Source organism: Lissotriton vulgaris, chromosome 1_1 (assembly GCF_964263255.1).
Source record: "Lissotriton vulgaris chromosome 1_1, aLisVul1.2, whole genome shotgun sequence".
Lineage (NCBI taxonomy): Eukaryota > Metazoa > Chordata > Amphibia > Caudata > Salamandridae > Lissotriton > Lissotriton vulgaris.
In genome coordinates, this window is record NC_141685.1 from 1,561,150,627 (window position 1) to 1,561,177,268 (window position 26,642).

The following is a 26,642-nucleotide window of genomic DNA, read 5'->3' on the forward strand; positions in this document are numbered from 1 at the left end:
CATTGCTTATACATACCATGCACTCATGCCTTGAGATGAGACGACGGTCTTGGCACATTGCACAATTTGAGTGATGTCATCTTGGAGAAATGCTACAAGTAAATCAAAATGGAAATTCACGTCAATAACTGCATTCAGCGTAATTGATCTTTGTTTCACTGACCAATAATAATTGTAAAGTATCAGTAATAACACATTTTTACCTTCAAGTGAGGCTTTGCAGACACTATTCATGCTCAGATTTACCACAAGACTTCATATTATAGGGGTGCAGAGTTTCCACCCCATAGCCTTTCATTGACCAAAAACATTGTATTTTGGGACTTGTAGTCTTGAGTTAGTTCAATTGAACCCATACCCTATGACACCCTTAAGTAACAATTTGTAAAAGGGGAGTCCAGGACATAAAATGTGTGACCTCATGACAAGAAATTCTACAGTAACTCGACTCACGGCTCGCACATTGGGAAATATTAATACGTCTTGGAGCACAGTTACTTTCTTGGCCAGTCTTGAGTCTCACAGCTTGAAATCATTTTGTTTCTGTTACATAATAACAGTGGCGCCTCCTCCGCTAAGGGGGAGGAGCGTCGCCCTACCAAAAAAATAAAATGAAAATAACGCAAGGGTATTATAATTTTATTTTTCCTTTGCGTATCTCCAGGAGCAGGGTGGGGCAGTGCTGGGCTGGGCTGCCCAAAGAGCAGGGGAGGAGTGGTAGGCACTTCCCAAGTGCACAGGAATGTTTGGCCGCTCGTCTCAGGCCGCCCAAAGAGTCATGCGCACTGTGCATGTTCCCCACCAGGCTGTAATGCAAAGCCTGGTGAGGAACATGCTCAGGCTCCCATTCCCCATCTGAACACCGAGCCACGGCACTCAGACCAATCACGATGCAGCATCGTGATTGGGTAGAGGAGTCTGGAAGCCTGGGTGCTTCTTGTTTCTGAATTGTGGAAGAAGGACAGAGGAGAGGCGGCCGCCGGTAAGGTACGTTTATTTTCTTTTTTAAATGTTCAGATTTTTTAAATACCCCCCACCCACTCCCCGCCCCCACCTCAAAAATGATGCCGGTAGCAGCCGCCACCGCATAATAACCTATTATCCTAAACCTTCACATCCCACTCCTAGGAACCATGAGAGAATGAGGTTTCTGGGTATGCCAGTCTCCCTTTCACAAGAAGTGTACATTCCCAAGAGTGCTAACAAGTTTTCTCTAAAAAAAACTCCCCTTGACTATCACCTGCTACATGTGAAACATCAGCAATGACTTTAGTGGGGTGGGTGGATTAGGAAGCCAGACAACCACCTGCAACGTACTCAGATGTGACTCGTGGTCTTCATCTTCCCCACCAGTATCTAAGGATGAGTCACAAGTTAGAGTGCTTTGGAGCACACCGGTAGGCACTAGACCCTTCAAAGCCATTTGCACCCCAGTGTATAATGTACAAATCCGTAATGCAGCTTTCTAATGATTAATTCTCCTATAGTTTTTCTATTATCTTTATGATGATATATATTGTCTTTCAGCACTCATGTTTACTAGTTGCAGATGTACATTTAAAATGCTACATTTATCATGTTTAAATCGGCTGTAATTGTGCTCTGGGAAGAATAAGCCCTCCCTACACAGTACTTTAATCTGTAATGTCAATTATGCACAAGCTAACATTTAAGATTTCACTTTTTATTATAATGTTAGCACAGTCATACCACAAACAAACCCAACTGGACTAGAAGGGACCTATAAAGCAGAAAAGAAACGTTTCCTTATTAAAAAACCCAGAATGTAGAATCTGTTAACCAGTGTAAGCCTCTAGTGAGTGACCAGTGCAGTAAAGTGTAGTCCGCACATAGGTCATGAAAACACGATAATTCCTGATAACGAAGAACAGCTTAATTTCCAGATGGATTTATCAGCCGATCCTCCTCAACTGGACGTAGCTCATTCTAAACATAACGCTTCCACACAAATATTCTGCTCTTTAAAGTGAACCTACCTTCTCCCTTTAACAAAATACAGCAATAAACGAATACATAAATACAAAGATGAATAAATGTGCACAACTTAAAGATTTGTCACAAATATCACTTTAAACTTCCACACATTGGTCTGGAATACCGGTTTATTCCAGAGAAAAGAAGAGCAGCTTAACATCCACAACGTTTAATCAGAGGAACCCCCTCTACTAAACATAACAATTATAAATGTTACACTATTATTTTTATTTTTAAAGTACAGCAAAAAACATATAAATTAATAACTAAACAAATACAAAGATGAATAATTGTACACTTGTTAAAAATCACTCTTAACCTTTTTGAGGAATAACCTAGCAGAGCAGACCTCTGTGTAGGAGTATCTCTTCCTTTGGTGGTCCACCAGCGGACGGGACACAACCTGAGCGGATATGCTTTTCTATACATTAAACAGAACCATCTTTTTCACCAGTGTAGCCAAGTACAGATCCAGGAACAATAAAAAAACAATGGCTGCCAAATGTATTACTTGTACACTTCATTGCCTCTTCCAGGATCAACTCTCAAAGCTCGAGCAAACAAATGATGGACGGAATGCTAACAATGCAAACAATCTCCCCCAGTCAATAGATCTGGGTTAAATCCATGTTCTTTTGCCCACAACACCACCCCAGTTTAGACTGATTTGCATGTGGCTGGGTCCAAACTGGAATGTCATGGTGAGCAAAAAAAAACGATGGATATAGGCCCAGATCTCTGTACTGGGGTGAATGTATGACATTGTTCTGCATTCTGTTCATCAATTGTTCTTTTTGCATTTGTCACCCGAGTGGGACGGGTATGCCCAGACGTGGGTCCCCTGCTCTCCATGCCACTGGAGTCAAACTATCCTGGCTGATGAGGGCTGAAAGTCCGAAACCAGTCTTAGGATGCTTCTTTCCAGTCCATGGAGGTCCTGGCCTGACAGTTCGAGCTGGACTGTTCCAATTGGGCGCAGGGTCAAGACTGATTTGCATGTGGCTGGGTCCGAACTGGAATGTCATGGTGAGCAAAAAACCGATGGATATAGGCCCAAATCTATGTACTGGGGTGAATGTATGACATTGTTCTGCATTCTATCCATCAATTGTTCTTTTTTGCATTTGTCACCCGAGTGGGACGGATATGCCCAGACGTGGGTCCCGTGCCCTCCATGCCACTGGATCATTAGATATAATGGGGTGACCCTGTAACCCTCAGAACCTGGGTGGGTAATAGACAAAATAATAATGGTTCTGTCGGACAGAAATACACACTGCTTTAGTATTTCAATGTTTCCTTTTGTGTGCCTCGTTCCTAACCAGGATACCAAGATAGGTGTACTAATACATATACAAACAAACACACTGACCACAAAGTAAAAAATGAAAGCAAATTTTTACTCATACACTTTCAAATGTGAAAACAAATTACTTCAATAGTTGTCCCTAACGAATATTTAAAACACACATGGCACGTAAATTTTGTGCTAAAGCATAATACGCACTAATCAATCAACCATCTGCCCTGACATCCCAGTTTTTGGAGGTTAAAACTATCCCAAAATTTCCCAGACGGCTTCACTGCACCCTTCTTTAAGGCCTTTGCAGACCAGATTGACCCTCCGCTACTTAAGCTTTATAACTCTACTGCAGCCTGTGGCGGTGTTTCCCCTTCAATGAGTGAGGCCACAATTATAGTATTACCCAAAGAAGGGAAGGACCCACTACTCACTAAAAATTACCGCCCAATATCCTTGATAAACTTAGATTGTAAGATATATGCTAAAATATTGGCGACCAGACTAAACACCATTATTCACAAATTAATTAGCCCCTCGCAGGTTGGCTTCCTAAAAAACCGGATGTCTAACGACAACACTAGATTATTGTGTCATATTATAGAAAAGGCAAAATCCACTTCTGTACCAATGGTGGCGATAACCTTAGATGCAGAAAAGGCCTTTGACAAGGTCTCGTGGTCTTTTCTACGCCAATGCATGCTCTCTTTCAACCTTGGCGATCCGTTTATCAAGATGGTGATGGCCCTCTACTCTGCCCCTTCTGCCAGGATAGCTATTAACGGGTCCCTCTCGGATCCCTTCCGTCTGTACCAGGGGACCAGACAGGGCTGCCCCCTGTCACCAGCTCTCTTTCTTTTAGCCCTTGAACCACTCCTTACAGATATTAAAAATAACAGGGACATTGAGGGTATCTCCTTTGGGAACTCACGCATCAAATTAGCAGCATACGCGGACGACATCCTGATAGCGACCGAAAACCCTGCCAACTCCATTGCCGCACTAATGTCCTCAATAGATAAATACTCCTCCCTCTCCGGGTACAAACTAAACAGAGATAAGTCCGAAGTAAAACCTCTTAATATCCACACTTCGAGAGAAGTGCTGGGCAACTCGGGCCTGTTCTGGCAAACGGGAGTGATTAAATATTTGGGGATCGAATTCACTGATGAGCTCTTGAGTACCCTTAAACACAACGAGAACAAAACCCTAGACAAAATCAAAAGTCAGTTGGACGGATGGTCACCCCGCTTCATCACCTGGTGGGGCCGGGTTGAAACTATAAAAATGATGATATCCCCCCTGGTTAACTACCTGGTCACGATGCTCCCACTCCTCCTTTCCAACGTATTCCACTCCAAATTGGACAAAGTCATCTCGACATTCCTCTGGCAGGGCAAAAAAGCCAGAATCAGTTTGAAAAAACTTCGACTAGACAAGAAACTAGGAGGGGTCAATCTGGCAGACTACAAAACGTATCAGATCGCCTTCTTGGCGAAACAAGGGTCACATTGGATATCCTCCCAACCTGACTACACCCCAGTGTGGCTCTCTGTGGAAAAGTCTATTCTTGAGGGTCTTAACCCCTGCGCCCTACTCACCGCCAAACTCCGTCCCAACCTAGGTCCGGGCCCCATCTTCAAAAATACTAAATTGGCTCTGCTAAAGGTCAGTAAATGCCTCCCGCATCAATTCCATCTTTCCTCATGGGAATCTCTATGGCATAACACCAAAATTGTATACAAAGGGAAGCCTCTAAACTACCCCACCTGGATAGACAGTGGTATCTTATTCCCACACCAACTCGTCGAGAACTCGCTTCCACTAACCTTCAAAGAAATTCAGGATAAGTTCCACCTCCATAATGTTGAATTCTATAACTTCTTACACATTAAAGTAGCACTAGCGAAGGCTAACCTGACGGCTGTCCCCCCCTCCCTCCCAGGTCTATTCACCTCACTTAACAAACTGGGGCACCAAGTCTCTAGATTGTACAAACTAATGCGGCCGCGATCGTCCACCCTAAATGCACCTCTCCAAAAGTACTGGGACTCATTCTCCTCCTCACCTAATTCAGACACTATCTGGGCCAGCACTTGGGAATCCACCACCCGCCACAAAATCAGCCCTACACTCTCACAGACCAAGTTCTGGCTGCTTCATAAAGCCTTCTGGACTCCCAGGAGGTTGTTCCTTCACAAAATCAAACCCGACGACACATGTTGGAATTGTGCGAATGTGGGAGGAGATCTGGAACATCTAATCTTCAAATGCCCTTGTGTTACCTCCTATTGGGACAGGATCTTTGGTTTCATTCACACAGTACTCCATATCACCTTACCAAGGGAATTTTCAACGCTTGTTCTAGGTTTTGCCAAAGCCGTCACACTCAATGATGATGACAAAGCCCTACTGGACCTGCTGCTGACGGCTGGGGTCAAAATCATACTTAACAACTGGAAAAGCACACACAAAGCTTCCTTTCCCCACTGGCTAAATTGGGTCTCCCACTTAAGAGGTGCAGATAACATATCCTTAACTTCCACCCCATGGAGGCCGCCGCTCAGGAAACTCTGGTCCGCACTAGATGACCACTTTGATGCATTCAAACCTCCATGAATCTGAACACATGGCACTCAGTGCGCTTTTCTGCATAGCTGTCACGTGCATCCTTCCATTGTATACAGTGTAGATCTACACAAATGCTTAGCTCATGTTGCCTCTGCTATCCAATGTTGGTGTTCTTTTCTCCTCAGGTCATGTCATGTGATAATGGTCATGCTAAACAAACCATCATGTTACTTTGGACGCAACTCGTCTACATCTGCTTATTAGACATTATGTGTGGACCCTTTGTTTTGTGTTTCTAGTCTTATGTTTTTATCTGGTCTCGCCTGTATTACAGAATGCAATTTACGTAACCAGCAACAAAGTTTATATTTCTTTTTTTCTTTATGATTTCATTATAGCAATGTATGTAAGTTCACGAACTGGTCTTTTTGCACTGTTGTATGTCTTGCAGCTCCAAATAAAAAAACCTTTGAACATAAAAACTATCCCAAAATTTGAACAGTACTGGGACTTGATCTCTAAGCCTCTAGATAGGAAACTGTATTTCCAGTTTAGAATTGGCTCTTTACCTTTGAATGCTTTCACGGTCAAATGGTCTCCTCATAATGTAAATACTTGTTTTTATTGTAAAACACATGTAGAGGATATCCCACATTTTTTATTCGTATGCCCCCTATATGCTGCCCCTAGGAATAGATGGTTGAAGCCTGCATGCAGAAATTTGGGCACAAGGAAATATTTAGAGGCCTTAAGGATTCTGAAATCAAATTGTGCCCCCAATCTTGCAATTGCTGTAGCTAAATACATGGGGTGGGCATGGATAATACGCACGCGCACTTTAAAACGCCTATGAATTACTTGATCACCAAACTTTAATTTTAAAACTTTGTGCTGTGTCGCTATTTTAAAAATGATTATTCTCATTGTGTTATTCGCCAACAAAGTACAAATTTCTTGGAATTTAATATGCCTTTTATTTTTAGATTAGTATTTATATGTGTATAGCTTAGGGAGACATGCTTTTATGACAATGTTGTCGAATAAAGTATTTAAACTTGAAACTTGTGTTTGCTCCCCTGGTCCATGGGAGAACCCCATTTGCATTAGGCCTCGCACAATGGCTGGAATATGGAGCCCACCTTAGTCTGCAAATAAATGGGCAGGATTATGACAGGGATCTCCAATATCCGTAGCACTGATCTTCACTGCAGATTATCTAATAGATCTGTTTTGTGGTTCATTTGCAGCATGGTGTCTCCCAAATTTCTCTTATCTGTTTCTGTTTCTTTCAAAGAGGAATTCAATTGACAGATACTGCTTTTCTGTGGCAAGAAATCTCGTTTTCAATTTCTCTTGAGCTACTCCCACTGCTTCTCTGACTGTTTGAATAAAGTTGTTTCAGTGCATATACCCCTGTTGTGATGTCCTCAGTTCTAACTCTGGGAACTAAATGAAGAGCGTTTAGACATTGTAGTAGTGCTATTTTGATTTGTGTGAAATTTACCTCCTTCACCGAAGATTGCAAAGCTTTTCCACGTTGACTAGTCGGATGTGTTGCCTCTGGATTAGGTTACTTTTTTGTCTAACATGTGGATCAGCGATAAGCCTTCTAACTAGCCTTCAACCCGAAAATAGCATGTTGGCATCCTCTCCGGCAGATCACCCATCTCTGTCATTTGGCCTTACATGCCATCAGATGTGTCTGCTTGGCCCGGGTTCAGCTGCACAGCTCTCACATCTGTAACAGTTCTCACTACAGCAGCACCTTTGAACTGCTGGCGCTGTAGGATTCCCACAAGCACAAGTGGGAGGTGCCATCGCCAACTTGATACTCTAATGTCACTGTCTCAAATAGGTACCCAGATCCCCCTTCTACCTAGGGCAGACACTGGGGGACAAGCCTCTACTCGCCAAACTCAAATGTGTCTGCATTACACTCCAAAGCATTGCTGCTCCCAATGGCCAGGTTTCACAGGCTGCCGGGCTGATGCAGGAGTGGAAGAACAGAAGTGATATCATGAACTTCACAAGAGCGCAGCCTCGGCAAAGTTACATCTAAACAGGGGTGCTGTGCTACAAGTGAGAGCAGTCAGACTCTTACACTACGTAATTTGCTTAAACCTATTTTTGTTGGCTCCAGTTTTGAGATACCTAGAGAAATAATGGTTGCAGCATATAAGTAATTAAGAGAATTACAAATTATTAGTCACCCCATATTTGTATTACCTATACTGCAAATGTGATTAATATCAGTCATCACATTTTCTGACTTGTTTTAAACAATTTTTTTAAATGAATACAGCAAACCATAGGAACAAACATCACTCCACTAAGAACGAAAGAAACACATTTTCTCTATAACACCCCTCACATTTATTTGTCTTTGTACACATGTATGGCTTGATGTGAAGTTTGCCCAATACCCCATTTATCCTTCTGCTGCCATGATCATTATTGTTCCAATCTAATATCCATGTGGCCTCTTGAAAACAGTTGAAAAACCTTTATTCATGACAGGCCTAGTAAGGTCATGTCCATTTTAGAAAGATGATTCAGTACACATTTCCGTCCCTGCCTTCCTTTACTAATAGATTGACATTTTAAACTCTTTTCACATCCACAGCCCAGAGTATTTTTATATAATGCACATATAGGTGTTTTTGAGTCACTGAATTCTTTAGCAACATTTTCAAATTCAGTTAGAGTCTTAGCAGCCCCTGCTTTATAAGCACAATATTTTACCCAATGTCTAATTTACTGTTGCTTGGCCTTTCAACATTCTGCAGTGTGTAGTCCTGCATTGTTCAAATAACTTAATGATAAAAGATTTTGAAAATTGGTCTGCATTTTCTCTGTCTCCAATTGAAAACTGTATCTCCTTTCTATCTTGGGAGAAATGGACGACAGAAAGGTTGTCAACCTACTTTACTCTAGCTGATCCCAGTTTTCAAGTACATTTTCATTATCATGCAAATACATAGATTTTTAGGCTGTACTTATTTGGGAAAGATAGTGCAAATTACAAAGCACCCCACTCACTATCATCGTGTTGAGATGAACATCAGTTTGGGGCTCTGTTGCCAGCACTTGTAAAAACCCTCATCTGCTTTTGCAATTCCAACACCTGTCTCTTGGACACTGGTCCTGGTAGGACATCAGAGTGGGAAACAATCAATTAAAAATATTAATTTTCACTGTATTTATCCTCCCCTTGGATGAGTTGAATAAATGTTTCAATTTCATTAGGCCTTTCATTACATCCCTTCTCGAAGTTGGCCAGTCAGACTATATAAGTCACTTATTGAGTTAATGAGATATACCCCTAGATACTTGTAGGAGCTGGGTGCTCATCTTTCAGTTTATGAATGTCATTAATCCCACTCTTAGGTGTTTCTATCTTGTAACCATTTATTTTGAACTCTTTCGCACCGGTCAACTTCAGCTAATACAGCAGAAGGGGAGTCTACAGTTCTTCCAAAGTCAGTAGTAGATCTGCAAACAAGCTTATTTTATGGGACTTCCAGACAAAGTATATTTCTTTTATATTTTTCAAATGCTCCATATTTAAAGCGAAAACAGAATAGGTCGGAGGGAGCACCCTTAACTGGTGCACTGTCCCAGGCCCACCACTAGTGACTTCCAACTATTTACTCAGATCCTAGTTGTTAAGTGCAGATAGGTAGCCATAATCCATCTTCTAATTCTTAATCAAGTCCCATCTTCACCAGTGTTGCATTCTGAGTGCTCCTGAGGTGGAAGCCGGGAGCTGGTGTTTTAATCTGTTTTAAAAATTACCCGTGTAATAATCTGTGTGTTTTAAAACCTTTACCTGACCATCCTTGGGACACTTGAACCACGCAGCCGACTAAGGCGCTGCCGCGGTGATTGCCGCCATTTCCAGGGAAGCCCTCGCTCCTGGACACGCCCACTGACGCATGGCCACGCCTCCCACCCACACTGTATAAACCTTGCCTTTTTCCCAGCGCGTCTTAGTATTGGATCGTGCTCCTGAGGCGGAAGCCGGGAGCTGGTGTTTTAATCAGTTTTAAAAATTACCCGTGTAATAATCTGTGTGTTTTAAAACCTTTACCTGACCATCCTTGGGACTCTTGAACCACGCAGCCGACTAAGGCGCTGCCGCGGTGATTGCCGCCATTTCCAGGGAAGCCCTCTCTCCTGGACACGCCCATTGACGCTCCGCCACGCCCCCCACCCACACTTCCTTAAACGATGTGTCTCCCCCGGCCGCGCAGCAGACGCGCGCAGCGGGCGCGTCGCTTGCGCGCCAATGGCGCGCCAAAGGCAAGCCCGTCTGCGCCCGTCCGCGGACGGCCGGGGACAGGGGCCACATCCCCTGGTCCCCCTCAAACATCGAGGAAGTACTATAGCTCAGGGTCCCTCCATAACCTAAGACCCCCTTTAAAAACCAGCTGTGGTCAACCCTACCATCCCCTAGACCTTCCCTCTCTCTGCTCAAACTGCAACATTAGGCTTAACACCTCTCAGCAGAAAAATGATCCACAGAATTACACTATGCTTCTTCTAAACTGCAGATCCCTCCCAAAGCATAGCACGGAAATCTCCTTAATGATATATGAACTAACACCAGACGCAGTCTTTTTAACCGAAACCTGGCTTACTCCCGACTCCGAGCCGTACCTGATACAAGCACTCCCCCCTGGTTATCAAATTTCACGTAGGGTTCGCACACAGGGGAAAGGCGGAGGTCTTGCAATCATTTACAAATCCCTATATCAGTGCCACTGCATCTCGGACCCCATCCCAGACTGTGAAAGCATGTCCTTCTCCCTCAAGCTCACCCCTAATGACAGCTTCACAGGAACACTTGTCTATCGCCCCCCAGACCCACTGAATCAATTTCATACAACTTTACCCTCCCTAGTAGCAGAACTAGCTATGTCTCCCTCCAACTTTACCTTGCTGGGCGACCTTAACATCCATTTCGACAATAGCTCAGACAACAAAGCAAGTGATCTAACTGCGAGCCTGGCTGCAGTACAACTGGAGCGACGAGTCCGAGCCCCCACGCATAACAAAGGAAACTTGTTGGACCCTGTATTCACAGAGGGGTAAAAATTACTATTCCCACTCCACTGAATGCAACAGTGGGATAAGTGTTGGATAGCGAAGGGGCAAAAAAATGTATTCCCACTATGGTGAGTGCAACAGTAGGGAAAGTGTTAGATAGAAGGAGGAGTCAAAATTACTATTCCCAGTCCAGAGAGTGCAACAGTAAGGAAAGTGTTGGTTTCTTCTCGTGCCTCTTTTTATGCCAACAAAATTGGCTCCAACCCGAATCCAACTAAAACCATCTTCAAACTAGTTAAAGAACTCCAAAACCCTAGGGCGCCCCCACCTAAAATTTCTTCCAACGAACAATGTGAGCAGCTTGCAACATATTTCGTTGAAAAGGTCCAAAAAATCTACGCAACCTTTCCACAGATCCCTCCTCCCTCTGGATTACCTAAGACCCCAGCCTCGAAGTTCACTCCACTTTCCAAAATTCCTGCCATCACTGCTGGTGACTTGACCATCCTGTGTAAGAAAGTGAAGTCCGGCTCCCCAGCTGACCCCATGAGCCCCTCTCATTTCCTGGACTCAATTGATTTTTTTCTATCCCCTTTGCTGAACATCCTTAATCCTTCTTTTACCTCTGGATCTGTACCCATAGCTTGGAAGCAAGCGTGGGTATCACCAATAATTAAAAAACCCACCCTCGACCCTTCTAAACCGGAAAACTTCCGGCCAATATCCCTCCTCCCCTGGATTTCCAAGATAGCTGAGGCCCATGTCAATGGTATCCTCTCGAAACATGTGGATTATCACGGAATTTTAGACCCTTCCCAAAACGGCTTTCGCGCAGGCCATAGCACTGAGTCTGCCCTACTGGCCACCACTGAACATCTCTGGACGATTTTAGACTCCGGTCAAAGTGCTGCGCTGATTCTCCTAGATCTCAGCGCAGCCTTTGACACGGTATCCCATGATATCCTTCTGAAACGTCTGGAGATGGCCGGTGTGACTGGCCTCGCTCTTGCATGGTTTCAATCCTTTCTCAAGGATAGATCCTTCAAGGTGTCGGCCCCTCCATTTCTCTCCAAAGCCCATCCCATAGCTCAAGGTGTCCCCCAGGGTTCAGCGTTGAGCCCATCCCTCTTTAATCTCTACGTCCAGCCACTTACTGACGTGGCAAAAGAGTGGGGGCTCACGCTGGTCTCATACGCCGATGACACCCAGCTGGTTGTCACCCTCTCGGAAAGCCCGTCCATCGCGGCATCCAAGTTTAAAGAGGGTATGGCAGCAGTGGCACAATGGATGACGGACAATTACCTCCAACTTAACGCCGGGAAAACCGAGGTACTCCTCCTTGGCCGAAACACCAGCCTATGGAACGAGCACTGGTGGCCGTCATCTCTGGGCGCTACTCCACTCCCTAAAAATTGTGTTAAAAATCTGGGAGTCTGGATGGATGTCAACCTCAGCTTCCAGTCACACACTAAAAAGGTGGCAGCCACCTGCATAGGTCTCCTAAGGAACCTCAGACCTATACTTGGGCTCTTCGACTCTAAAGCTCGCCAGCTAATTATCCAGGCTACTATCCTATCACGCCTGGATTACGCTAACGTCCTCCTTCTGGGAGCAAACAAAGCGGAAACAGCAAGGCTCCAACGTATCCAGAATGCGGCGGCCAGAACGTTGGTGGGCCTACCACGTAGATGCTCGGCTAGAGCCACCATCCGTAAGCTCCACTGGCTGCCCGTGGAACACCGAGTCAAATTTAAGGCTCTTACCACAATCTTTAAGATCGTTAAACACGGAAATCCCCCTCTGTTGCGGAATCTGGCCCGACCGTATGTCCCAGGTCGTGCACTCCGTTCTTCCAATCAACTCCTTCTGACCGTCCCCAGGATTAGGCTTTGCCGAACTGGAGGCCGCTCCTTTAGCGTCCTTGGTCCCAAACTATGGAACGATCTCCCCCTCAGCACTCGTTCCTTAGATTGCCTCTCAGCCTTCCGTAAAGCTATCAAGACCTACCTCTTCCCTGCTCCCTAAGCCTCCCTCCCCCCTCCCACTCTTCCTTTTCTGTTTCTGGTGTGTACTTGTCTCATAGCGCCGGGACGCCCCATTGCTGGGGTAGCTGCTGCGCTTCACCAAACCTAGAAATAGAAATAGAAAATTCAGCAACTGCAGTAACCTTAGGGTAGGCTCCATCCCCCCTCTCCCAAGATCCGATCACTTTCTAATCCCTCTTACCTGGTCCACATATAAATCTGTATCCTGCTCTCCCTTCCCACCAAAAATGAGAAACTGGTCTAGGCTCCCACTAGAACAGTGGACTAGGTCCCTAGCAAACTCAAGACCCTCATTCTCCCAGAATCCCTCGTCAGACAGCAGGGAATTCGACAATTGGATCCGGAAGTCCATTGACTCCATACTCCCCACTCGCAAAATCACCTTAAAGAGACCTAGGGAAACAGCCCCTTGGTACTCAGATGAACTCAGAGTGAAAAAACGAATCTGCAGGAAACTTAAGAGGAACTGGCGGCTGGGGTATGCCACCGCAGACAAAGCCACGTACAGGAAAGCTATTATAGCCTACAAAACTGACATAAAAACGGCACAATCCTCCTATTTTAGTGGAAAAATTATGAAGGCCAGATCTAAACCGAGAGAGATTTATCAAATAGTAAAAACCCTCACCAAGCCCCAAATGATAACCCCATCGCGCGCTGCAATGACCTAGTGGAATTTTTCTATCAGAAAATAAACAAAATCTATGTACCATTTGCAGCCCCAACCTTGGAAGCCCCCATGGTTGAACTTCAGCTCCCTACTAAGGCGGAGTACCACCCGCGAATAGCTCTGGATCACTTCCCCCTAGTAGATCTAGAGTCACTGGAAATCTTGACATTACAGGTAAAGTCAGGCTCCCCAAATGACCCAGCCCCACCCAGCACTATGACCGCCGCCAGTAAAGTTATTCTTCCTACTCTCATGGAGCTGCTTAACAACTCCCTGATAAAAGGAAGTGTGCCTCCAACATGGAAGCAGGCTATGGTGAGGGCACTCCTGAAAAAACCCAACCTGGACCCCAAAAACCATAACAACTACCGCCCCATCTCCATTCTGCCTTGGGTGAGCAAGATCCTGGAGCGACACATCAATCTCCATCTCACAAGGTTTCTCGAGTCTAACCATCTACTCAATGCCTCACAGACAGGGTTCCGTCCCAAACATGGGACGGAAACAGCTTTGCTGGCCGTGACAGAAGAAACCAGGCGGATCGGGATCAGTGGCAGTCATCCTTTTCGATCTGAGCGCCGCGTTCGACACGGTATGCCATAAAACCTTCCTGTGTCGACTTCTCGATCTAGGAGTGTCGGGAGATGCCCTGGCCTGGCTAAGATCCTTCTTGAGCGAAAGGATGCTGTTCAACGTGTACATGAGGCCGCTGGCTGAGATCATCCGTCCATGTGGCATTAAGATCATCACATATGCGGATGACACTCAGCTAGTGGTCTCCCTCGCACAGAAGAACAGTGAGCCGGCACAGGTCAACCTAACGACCTGTATGGAAGAGGTCAGGAGATGGATGACGGCATCTTCTCTTAAACTTAACGGCGATAAAACCGAGCTCATGTTGCTTGGCCCTCCAGCTCTGTCCACCATCGACAACCTATGGCCCATCAGCTTGGGCTCACCCCCAATTCCGAAAGACAATATCAAAAGTTTAGGGGTCTGGCTGGACAAATCCCTAACTCTCAACACCCAAGCCACAAAAACATCTGCAACCTGTTTCGGGATCATCAGGATGCTGAAAAAAATCCTGCCACTCCTGCCCTTTGAAGCCAAGCAAATTGTCATACAAGGCCTAATCCAATCCCGACTTGATTTCAGCAATGCCCTTTACTTAGGGGCACCGGGATACATGCTGCAAAAACTCCAGCGGACCCAGAACTGCGCTGCATGCACGCTGCTGCACATTCCACGCAGAGTATCAGTGGTACCCGGGCTGAGGACCCTAAACTGGCTTCCTGTCAGGGAGAGAATAAAATTTAAAGCCATGTGCATATCCCACCAAGCCTTCTGGAGAACCGGCCTCAAAATCAACCACTCCCTGCTCCTCCCCTACTGCCCCGGCAAACAACTCCGATCCACTCACGCATTCCTAGCGGTAGCCCCCCGGATCAAGAGGTCAAGAGCAGGAGGAAGGTCCTTCACGCTCAACGCCGCCAAGCTGTGGAACTCCCTCCCCCTACACCTCAGATCGAACCCCAATCTGTAATCTTTTCGCAAGAAGCTTAAAACATTCCTTTTCAGCAACTAACTAACCCCCAGCTACTCTCCTCAAGGCACTTTTCTTTCTATTAGTGCTTGGACGCCTAAGGGCAGCAGTCGCGCTTAACAAAACCCCTTTCATTTCATTTCATTTCATTCAGGAAATCCTAGCTCACCCTAAGAAATTCTTCCCTAGTGTCACGAGTACATTTGGGATTACTTTAAAATAATTTTTTCCACTATATGGTATATCATCCTAATGTTATGAGACTTTATTGGGTGAATGGCTTTATTTACTTCTTCCTCAGGTATAGGTTAATCTAGTTTCATCCTATTTTATTATCAGAGTTGAAGTGAAAGGAAGAAACTGATTGCTTAGCGAGGCAGTAGATTTATTTGCTTGTAAAAATGTCCCTTTAAAGAATACCTACTAATTACTGTTTGGTATTTTCTTTGTATTTTCCTGTTTCAGAACAGCCCATCACCGCCAGCCCCCTGCCCCTCTTGGCATATGGGCCGGACACAGCCTCCACACCCACGCCCTTTCCTGGTGGCCCTAATGATAAGTCATGTTTAATATGTCCTATTTTTCAGCAAGTGTGCATTATTGTTTTCTTTATTTTCTAATTTCTCCACCTTCACCCTATCTACTTTAATGTCTAGGTACTTTTATCATACATACACGACTTCTTTTATCCAGTTTTCTTTTATATTCCATCATTTTCTGCAACTGATTTCCTCATGTCTATATCTTTTTCCCTTCACTTTTTTAGTAACCTTTTCTTGGCCCCTGTTTTACATCTTTGGGCTGTTAACAGAAGATTTTGGTAACATAAAGAGAATGCAGGCCTTAGTATTTACAAAATGTGGGTTGACAGAAGGCTTTTTTGAGCGAACCATCAATATTACATGAACAGGGATGGTCATCAAGGACCCCAAAAGGATGTTATACAAGGTTCCATGATGCTGTGACAGTGCAGGACAACAGGATCCTACCAGTACCATAAGTCCTTTCAATTCCCTTCCACCGCTACATTGTTTTTCATATCCATTTGTAGCTATGTCCATCCATTATGCAGAAAATATTATAACATTGGATAGTTGAATATTTGGTTTTTTTTTAAATGTCAAGTAAACCTTTGAACGTTTGATACTCTTTAGACAGAGCATAGATAAGAAAAACCTAACATTAGTAAGGCATTGCCTTCATTACTTTTGCCAATGGTTACAGACATCTAGCTCCTGAGAATGAGAAGATCACCATCCTCTGGAGTAGTAAGTAGTCACAGCTAGGACAAGTGTTCCCAATGACAACTACTGCATTTATTAAGGTATTTCACCCATTCATCCAAGCTTAATTAGAAATCCTTTTCTAAATTATGTACACTCCTATGTTCTTCTCTCATCCTCTGTTGAATTGGTGCCCAATGTCCAATCAATTATCACTTCCCCCATTCTTTCTATCCCAGCCAGCCCAAAAATGTCATTTGCATCTAGGCATGTGCCATATTTTTCCCACAGTGACTACTTTTCATGGCTTCCATTACTGTTCCATATTCTACCTTTATTCACCATGTGGCAAACATGTCACTGCAGATATTAGAATCCTGGTTCAAAGATCACTACTGACTATTTAAACCAGATCCAGAGGATGGATTAATGCGCCATCATTTCCAGTTGTTTGCTTGGAAATAGCCTGTACTGTTTTGCACCCTCCCTTCTTGGCTGCAGTTTTCCATCCTGTCCTGCCATAGCAGGATGATTTTTGCTTCGGACTTGAGACTCCCTTTCCTCTGATCACTAGGTAAACTCCACGTTGTCCTCTTTTGAATAATATTGAGCACAGGTATTTTTGACTTGGATCAGTGTAAATCTCCAAGGAGCAGACGGCCATAATTCAGACTCAAGAACAGTGGCAGCAGTTAAATCAAGCATGAGTGGTGGCGGAGGCCCAGACACACATGCACACATACACTCACACATCTACACTCATTGACACCACATGCATTCACAAGTATGCACACGTTTACCCACCATTCAAAACCACACAAGCACGCACATCACCTTGTAAAGTGTTAAAGTTGCTCCACACACCTATTCACATCACGCTCTCACAAATACACATACATTCATACATACACACACATCAAACATTAAAATAATCAAACCTTCCTGGCTGCAGCAAAGATCTCGGCCTCAAGGTTCCTGCACGGTTGGAATCTACTGTGTAGGCAAGCTAAAGGAGAAACCCAGGGGGAAGTGCGAGAGAGAAAAATAGGAAAAAGAAAATGTTACTTACCTGCTGGCCACCACCTAGTTGATCTTCTGCTTGTCTCCTCTTGTCGACTCCCAGCAGCCAATGCACAGGATTCCAGATACCCCATGGCCAATCCAGATTCTGCTGTCATGCTGGCAACGATATTGCTATTACCAGCATGAGAACAGTAGCAGGATTGGTCTGAGCGCCCTGGTTTGGCACTCAGACAGGGACTGGGAGCCTGTGTCACTTCTCCACCTGATTGTTCAACATCGCTTGGGTTGGAGAAAGACTGTGCAATTTGGTTTGGCCGGGCTGACACAGCCAGCCAAACACACATGTGCACTTAGCAACAGAGAGAAGGAATGGTTGGCACTGACTCTCCTTCAGGATGGCTCTGCTCCCAGGACTTGGCTCAGTGACAGCGAAGAAAATGAAATGATAATAAAATAGTTTTATTATTATTTTATTTTCCCTGTGTGCACTGCTGAAAGAGCGGTGAGACAATGGCTCTCCGCCTTAACAGAGGAGCTGCCGCTGAGCATGACAGAAGGGTATCAGGATCTACAGAGAGTGCAGAGGTGGTACCAATATGAGAAGGGGGCATTGATCCACCAGCACATTTAAGTTTTTGCTTTTATGTTTCCCACTATAGACTAGAGAAACCTCTGTTCCTTCACCCGCATTAAATAGGGGAATGTTATTTCCTTGTTGCCATACTGAAAACGCTGTGCTCACTCCGGCACTTAACAGGAATACTTTTTAAAAGTGTTTCCATGGTAGGAAACTACTGACAAGAAATGCCTGAAAATCACCAACTCGTAAGATTGTGGTCGTTCAACCACTAATGCAGTAACTATGTCCCACGAAGGCCCACAAATTCACACCAATCCTAAAGCTGTGATTGCAGTAATTCTGCCAAAAGTACTGTATTTATAGATACCCATTGTAGGGATAAAATTCCAGTTCATAGAATCAGGATTATGAATTCAGCCTTGTAAAATTGATTTTATTGCACACCTAACCTTGCTTGGGCAAAGTGTTTTATGCAAGGGACTCATCATTTGTAATATATTTTCCAAAACGGGGATTGAGAAAGTTCCATATGTTTTTCTTATTTAAATAGTATGTTCACTAGCCTCTTTTAAGCTACTGCAAAGTACAGAGGATTGTTTTTCCCAGTCTTTATTTGCCACGCCATTGACATTATTTCAGAAGTACACCACACAAACAGGTATCCTATCGGCCTATCTTTTATTCATGCATTCTGATCAAGTTGGGCAACACAAGTCAAGAGAAAAATCATTTTTAGTTGTTTATCAGACCCTCACCCACTTTATTAACAGCATGCTTCATCAAAGGGAGTTATCCTGGTCCCCATGAACCAGGATGGGCTAAACCATATTCCAGAGAGCATTGTTGGTATTTATCCTCTGAGGTCCTTAACATAAAAATAGTCAGACACCCCGGTTTTCCATAAATTTTAGGTGCCCTTGTTATGGTTAAAAGCGTGTATGGGTGTCTGTAAGATATAGTACCCCTACCCCCTCTACGAAGCCGTTTTAGCCTTATCAACATGGCCTCTATGGATCCAAGGCCTGTCTCTATGACCACGGTTAAGGGGTAGTTTCTAATAATTTGTCCTCTCCCTATTAGTCCGGACACACAACATGAAATATTAAACATGCATGTAGGCTTACTCCTCACTTTAAATGCGCATGTCATTGAGCCCAAATCCAATATTCCTTAATACTTTGCAAAGGGGGACGAGGGTTGTGCCCCTGTAATACATTTCCTAAAGGGTTGCATGTCCCAATTTACTCCTACATTCTACCCCACTCTCTTCTTGCCTGCACTCATTGTTTAGGAAAGTCAGAAAAGGAGCACAAAAAATGTGAGATGTATACGTCAAGTATATATTCAGCATTTCATTTGAGCCAGTGGTTGCCGGTGGGGGCCACCAGCATCCATCTCTAGAGACAAGCATAAATGTTTCCTCATCAGACGTTACTTGAAACCAAGAGAGAGAAAACACACAAAGGGGAAAGAATGAGGAAGTGAAAGACGGAAACACTGTCAAAAACGGAGAAAGCAAGAACCTGGAGGAGTGAGGCAGCATTTGTATATAGCACGCTACATTTAATATCAGTGGCCGCTGGCTTCGGAGCAGAGCTTTGGTAGTGGCGCCCGCCAGTAACAAAGGGTCGGGGGGCAGGTGTGAGGAGCGTGGGGGAGAGCGAGCGCAGGGGGGATTCATAATAATTTTTAAAAACTAACCTGATGGCGCTGGTCGCCTCCCTCATCGCATCGCTCCTGATGGCCATTACCTGGGTCCCTGTATACACAACAATTGGTTCATTGGGGATCAAAAACTTGTTTTTACTGTCTCATACACTGTGTAGACATTTGAAACACAAAACAGAATCCAAAAACCATCAAATTATTTATATACTGTTTTATAAATTTCAGTCATTCATAGATACTGATTTCATAAGTCAATCACAAAGAAGGCTATACAAAATAGTGCAATGTGCAAAAAGTGACTCAAAGTGCTCAGTGCTTACGGCGCAAAAGTGAGAGAACTGTACAATTAATATATACAAGGGGGAAATTAACATGTGGTTTGTGCTTATCATACAATTATCAACCTGTACTCCGTAATAATCAGTACTTAGTACATGATATCCATGCACGTAATCCACTTATTCGTCGACGTTTCGACCCTTAACAAGCAAACATTTGTGGTCAACAACGGGTCTTCATCAGGACTGTGGGGGACAGCAAACAGCCTAGGGAATTTAAAAAGATGGTATATTTAAAAAAAATGGATTCTGCTAGGGACAGGTTGGGCCATTTGTTTGGGTGCCCAAGATAACACTCACCTTCATTCTACCCAGTCGGGTGAAGTGGAGGATGAGCTCTATTAAGCTGTTCTGTCGGTGAGGCTTAAAGTTCCACCACGACGAACGTGTTATTTTGAGGCTCATCAATATTGAAAGCCCATCTGTAAAGGAGATGGCATCTCTTTTATAATATATCCGCCATTATAAATATGCAAGCGACTGAGGCCATTATACATCAATATGGCTCACCTGTGTATGGGTGTGACTATTCTACCCAGTGGGATTCCGGAACTGCACAAGACTGGAGTTCCCAAGTTTGTGATCAGATGTATTAATATGCTCTGATACGGAATAAGGAGTATGGATTAGTGCTATCATATTACAAAACACTCATGCTGTGTATCAGGGCATTCATACTCCGTTTCTTACCTGTTGGTGTAGCGTGTAATTCTGTCCCGACTGGTATTCTAATTGTAAAGCTCGCCGAGGTTGGAACCCCAAACTGCAATGAAGTGGGTAAATGTTTACTTATCTGTGGGGCCATTCAGAATTAGCATCAATTAGTTATAACTAGTACCAAATAACGCTCACCTGGGTGAGGGAAGGATGTTCCTCCCAGTGGGGTTCGAGGGTGGTTTGAGTCAGCGGAGTCAGCTGACCCGTAATAGAGTGACTGAGTCACTGCCGACACCCATACCCCTCAGCAAGCCCCGCCGCGCATACTAACGATATGCATTTAACATCCATGGCCTATAAGCCTTTACTACGCATGCGCAGCATTCCTTGCGTCCATGACAACCCGCTACTATCACAGACCTCCGTAGCGTAGCGCACTGTGCATCGACCAACTTTATACATAGGGGTCCTTATGACATTTCCCCCTTAACCAAATAGAATCGGTGTTTGGGTATGTTTCCCGATACGTAGTTTCCATCTAGTACACTTGCGCAGCAACCCATTTCCTACTCTACCGCGCATGCGCAGCATCTAATGATCTCCATGCCAACCCACTCCCTCACGGGCCTCCGTAGCGGCCACGTGACCCATCCCGGAAGTATGCTAGCAGTTATACTCACATCGCGCTCGCCCATTCATTGTAACCGAGCGGCGGAAGGTAGACGTAGGTGATCGGCCTTTCTTCATGACTACCAACTGTAAGTAGGCTTTCCCCCCATACAGGACCCACCCATGGCCTGACCACACGAGCCAGTTCGTAGGCGAGCTTCCATATACTTACTTTTGCGATATATGCCTTCCCACATAGAATATGTTGCAACGAGTGAAGCACCTACCCCCTGCTCGCTGAAGTCCAACTAGAGTATTACTCGAGTAAGCCCCCTTTCTGACATGTCACGTTTTGTGACCAACTCTGTGTTATATGTTTGTGTGAGTCTGGTTTGTCTTTTATGTACACCACTTATCCTTATTAGGAGATCTTTGAGCCCACATTCAATGTAAGGCAACCATCTGGCGTAGTGCAATTCACGCCGGTAAAGATATGAGCACTAAAGCCCAGTGAACTCAATTTCACGCCGTTGCATGCTTTTTCAGGCACGCACAAAGGACGCCAATTTTTTACCTGTTGAATAACCTTAGGTATACCATGCTGAAGCGTACACTCTCACGATATGAGCACGCTCACACCCCATTAGTAGACACGTCCTCTACTCATGAAGGCACTTTTTCCATCCACCACCGTGGAAAGCAAGTATAACTGCACGTATTTTGCACTTAATTTCTGCACTTCGTTACAGGATAGTAATCACTTCTTTTACTTTTCTTCCTTCCTGAGGTTTTTGTTGGCACCCTATATTCTAGGAGTGTCTTCCCAGAGGAACATTTTTTCATCTGGATGACCAAGGATTTAGGACAGGGTGCGTCTTTTAGGGGACCCACACCTCCCACTTCCTTGTTTTGGTCCTGAAGAATACCGGGGATCACCCCATATGGTAGAAACATGTTGACCAACACATAGCAGAGATACGTAGGTCGTAACTCCCCTCCCAGTATCTCACCTATACTTTTTAATATTGTCCAGTTACCTTTTTATTAAAATCTATACAAAGTATTAACCAGGACAATTTTAACACTCACACTTTTTTGTCTGCAACCCACACTTCACTACCTGCTCCACTGTAACTCAGGTGTTGAAGCACACCCAAGTGACGCTAGGCCACTTGGGTGGGCCCCGATGATGAAGCAAGTCACCACTAGGTGGTGAGTGAGGGGTTTACTAACAAAGGAACAGTGTTTCCATGTTTGGAAAAGCCTTCATCTCCCTCATCGGGTAATACTCCTCCATTTGTTCTTTATCAAAACTTGACCAGAGGATCAGGAGTATTCCCCGTCCAGTATTCACGGACGCAATTCCTTACTCTCTATATGTTCCAGATATTGAGGCAGCGCACAGCTGTGAGAGTACAAGACACCGTCTCTCTCAGCATTAACACAGGAAAACAATCGCGACACGAACATGGCAGAAAACCAGGGCTTATCTTTCTCAACTGAAGAAATAGACTCCATCATGAGTGATCTCAATGCTTTTGCTGACCCCAGTATTAGCAATACCATCTCACAGACATCGGAATGGGACAAACTCTCAGAACTAAAACGCAATCGTATTAGAACAATACTACATGGAACCATACTTAAAGAATATGTTACCAACACCATGGCCCCAAAAGGATTACTAGTGACTAATGCTCCCAGAATCTTCCTAGAGGATGAAGAATTCAGAAGGGACTGGGCACAAATAGCATGGCATTGCACGCACGACTGGATTATGCTCATCTTGAAAACAGCAATTCGACTATCTGAAAAAATCCAGATCGAAATCCAAACCATAGAAGGCCAAATAAAGGCCACGATTACAGGATACAAAAAGAAATTAGATGAGATAAACAAAGAGATTAATGAATACAGAGAGAATCTCACACAACAAAAAGTATCAAAGTTCCAAAAAGGTCTGAAAAAATGTTCTTTCGTTAAAGCCTATCCTTACTCGGACCCGAACTACAAAGCGACCACCACACAGGAACAAGACTCTGATGTCTCAAGCAACACTTCCCACAGTTCCAACAGCATTGGAGGTTCCAACCCAAGCACACCACGACAGAAAAAGAGAGGGGGATACCAAGGAAACTACCAGTGGCCACAATATAACCACCCCCCCTTCCAAAATCCATATCAACAACCCCAACAATTCCCCATGTATGGTTGGCAACCACCATTTCAACAATATCCCTTCCAGCCCAATCAGTTCCGTCCTCCTTTTCAGAACAGAGGCAGGCACGGGAGAGGCCGCAACAAACGGGGAAACACTGTCCATTGGGAAGAAGAAGAGATGGTGAGCAGCAACACCAGGAACAAAACCGCATCCAACAGAGCAGGCCCCAGCAACATGAGGACCTAGTGACAAACCTGTCGTCACACATCCTAACAGACACAGAGAAGAAAGTCCTCAACAAAGGACTGGGATTTGTCCCCACAGCTAACTTGGACAAGTTCAAACTACACTGCGAACTAGCAGCCTTTTTCAGAAAACTGAAACTGAAAGCATTTTTTGAAAAAACAGACACGGACAACAATGAGGAAGTGCCAAACGAAACTGGACTAAGAACAAAATCCACTTTTGTCCCTCCCCCACACACCATCCCAGTGGAAATAAATGCATTCGAACAGGCGGTATTCAACGACATAGAATCCACCATAACCCCTACCCGATACCAGAACATCAGCAAAGCCGAGAAAAAGGCCCTATCGGACCTCAAAGGGGATGAAACCATCATCATAAAACCCGCAAATAAGGGAGGAGGCCTAGTAGTTATGAACCTAATAGATTACCAACAAGAATGCAAACGTTTATTTGAGGATCGAAATAACTATCTTCCTCTTACCAACGACCCCACAGATGACCTACGAAGAGAAATTGTGGATCTGGTTGAAGAAGCAGAGCATCTAGGTGACATCTCCAAACAAGAAGCGGATTACCTAACAAAAACAGAGGCAAAAATACCATATTTCTACGTGGTCCCTAAAATGCACAAGAACAGAATACCACCACCGGGTAGACCTATAGTATCTGGTATAGGCTCCCTCCTTGAACCTCTGTCTAGGTTCTGTGACTACTTCTTAAAACCAATTGTGCAAGGAACCACCACCTACTTAAAAGACACTAAAAGCCTCCTAACACTTCTGGAAACCATCAAAATGGATGATGATATGATCATGGTTAGCTTCGATATAGAAAGCCTTTATACCAACATCCCTCAGGATGCCACCATCAACGTTCTAAAAGAAACCCTAGAACAAACCACATGGGAACACAGAACACCCAAGGAATTCATTATTAAGTGTGCGACCTTGGCCCTTAAAAGAAATTTCTTTGAGTTTGAAGGGTCCCTATATTTACAAATAGGGGGCACATCTATGGGCAGCGTTTTCGCGCCGAGCATAGCGGGATTGTATGTATTTGACTTCGAGAAAAATTACATCCTCTCACCCACCAACCCATACCTGGAAAACATCATATTCTGGCGCAGATATATTGATGATGTGCTAGCAATCTGGAAGGGCCCACAAGAAATTTTAACAACATTCCTAACCTGGCTCAACACTTGCGATCAACACCTTCACTTCACCCACAACGTGGACAAGAATGAAATGGTCTTCCTAGACATTGAGATAAAAAGAGAACAAGAAGTTTTGACCACCAAAACACACTTTAAGCCCACAGCTAAAAACAACCTCTTAAGATTTGAAAGCTTTCACCCACGACCACTGAGGGAAAACCTTCCCTATGGCCAATACTTAAGATTACGTAGGAACTGCAGCAAACTCATGGACTACAAAGAACAGGCTGAAGACCTGACGGGGAAACTAATACAACGTGGCTACCCAACAAAGATCACAAAGAAATGCCAAAAGCGAGCCAGAAACCAACCACGCCAAGCACTGTTGGAAGAGACAACAAAAAATAATGACAACATACCCCTAACCTGTGTGACTACATACAATGTGATTTCCAACGAAGTGAGCAAAAGCATCAGGAAGCACTGGTCAATAGTCAATTCCGGAACCTTCCACTGGGAAAAACCTCTTTTTTCATATAAAAAAGCTCCAAGTCTGAAAAACACCTTGGTCAACACAAGACCCAGAAATAACACTAATTCCCATGACCCAACCTTAACACAGATATGGGGTCTCCCGCCAGTAACTGGACATTCACGATGTGGGGACTGTAGTGTTTGTCACCTGACAGAAAACACCAAGACAATAGTCTTGGAACCTGGCAAAATATGGGAGCAGAGGTCCCACACCAACTGCAACAGCAATAATGTCATCTACCTTATCACCTGCATCTGTGGTAAACCCTACGTGGGCATGACGACACGCAAAATCAAACAACGCATTTGCGAACACAGAAGCACCATAAGATGCAAAAAGAATATGACCAAACTCACGGATCACTTTCTAACCGCCCATCACACCACCAATGACATGAGGTGGACAGTCATTGAACAGTTGCAACCAGGCCCTAACATCCAAGCCCGTCTGTTCGAGAAAGAACAGAGATGGATATATAGACTTTCCACACACAAACGGGGTCTTAATGACAATATCCCGTGGAACTCTGTATTAAAATAGCATCACTGTCTGCCGACACCCATACCCCTCAGCAAGCCCCGCCGCGCATACTAACGATATGCATTTAACATCCATGGCCTATAAGCCTTTACTACGCATGCGCAGCATTCCTTGCGTCCATGACAACCCGCTACTATCACAGACCTCCGTAGCGTAGCGCACTGTGCATGGACCAACTTTATACATAGGGGTCCTTATGACATTTCCCCCTTGGAGCCCCTTAACCAAATAGAATCGGTGTTTGGGTATGTTTCCCGATACGTAGTTTCCATCTAGTACACTTGCGCAGCAACCCATTTCCTACTCTACCGCGCATGCGCAGCATCTAATGATCTCCATGCCAACCCACTCCCTCACGGGCCTCCGTAGCGGCCACGTGACCCATCCCGGAAGTATGCTAGCAGTTATACTCACACCGCGCTCGCCCATTCACTGTAACCGAGCGGCGGAAGGTAGACGTAGGTGATCGGCCTTTCTTCATGACTACCAACTGTAAGTAGGCTTTCCCCCCATACAGGACCCACCCATGGCCTGACCACACAAGCCAGTTCGTAGGCGAGCTTCCATATACTTACTTTTGCGATATATGCCTTCCCACATAGAATATGTTGCAACGAGTGAAGCACCTACCCCCTGCTCGCTGAAGTCCAACTAGAGTATTACTCGAGTAAGCCCCCTTTCTGACATGTCACGTTTTGTGACCAACTCTGTGTTATATGTTTGTGTGAGT

The 26,642-nt window shown here is 44.6% G+C and overlaps 1 protein-coding gene across 1 annotated transcript in view; it reads right to left on the reverse strand.

The window, feature by feature from the left end:
- Positions 1–26,642, reverse strand: part of LYZ (lysozyme) — a 173,324-nt gene that overhangs the window by 84,671 nt on the left and 62,011 nt on the right. The window contains exon 3 of the mRNA XM_086918036.1: positions 17–92. Coding sequence (XP_086774162.1) covers positions 17–92 — 76 coding nt within the window. The remainder of the gene's footprint in view (positions 1–16; positions 93–26,642) is intronic.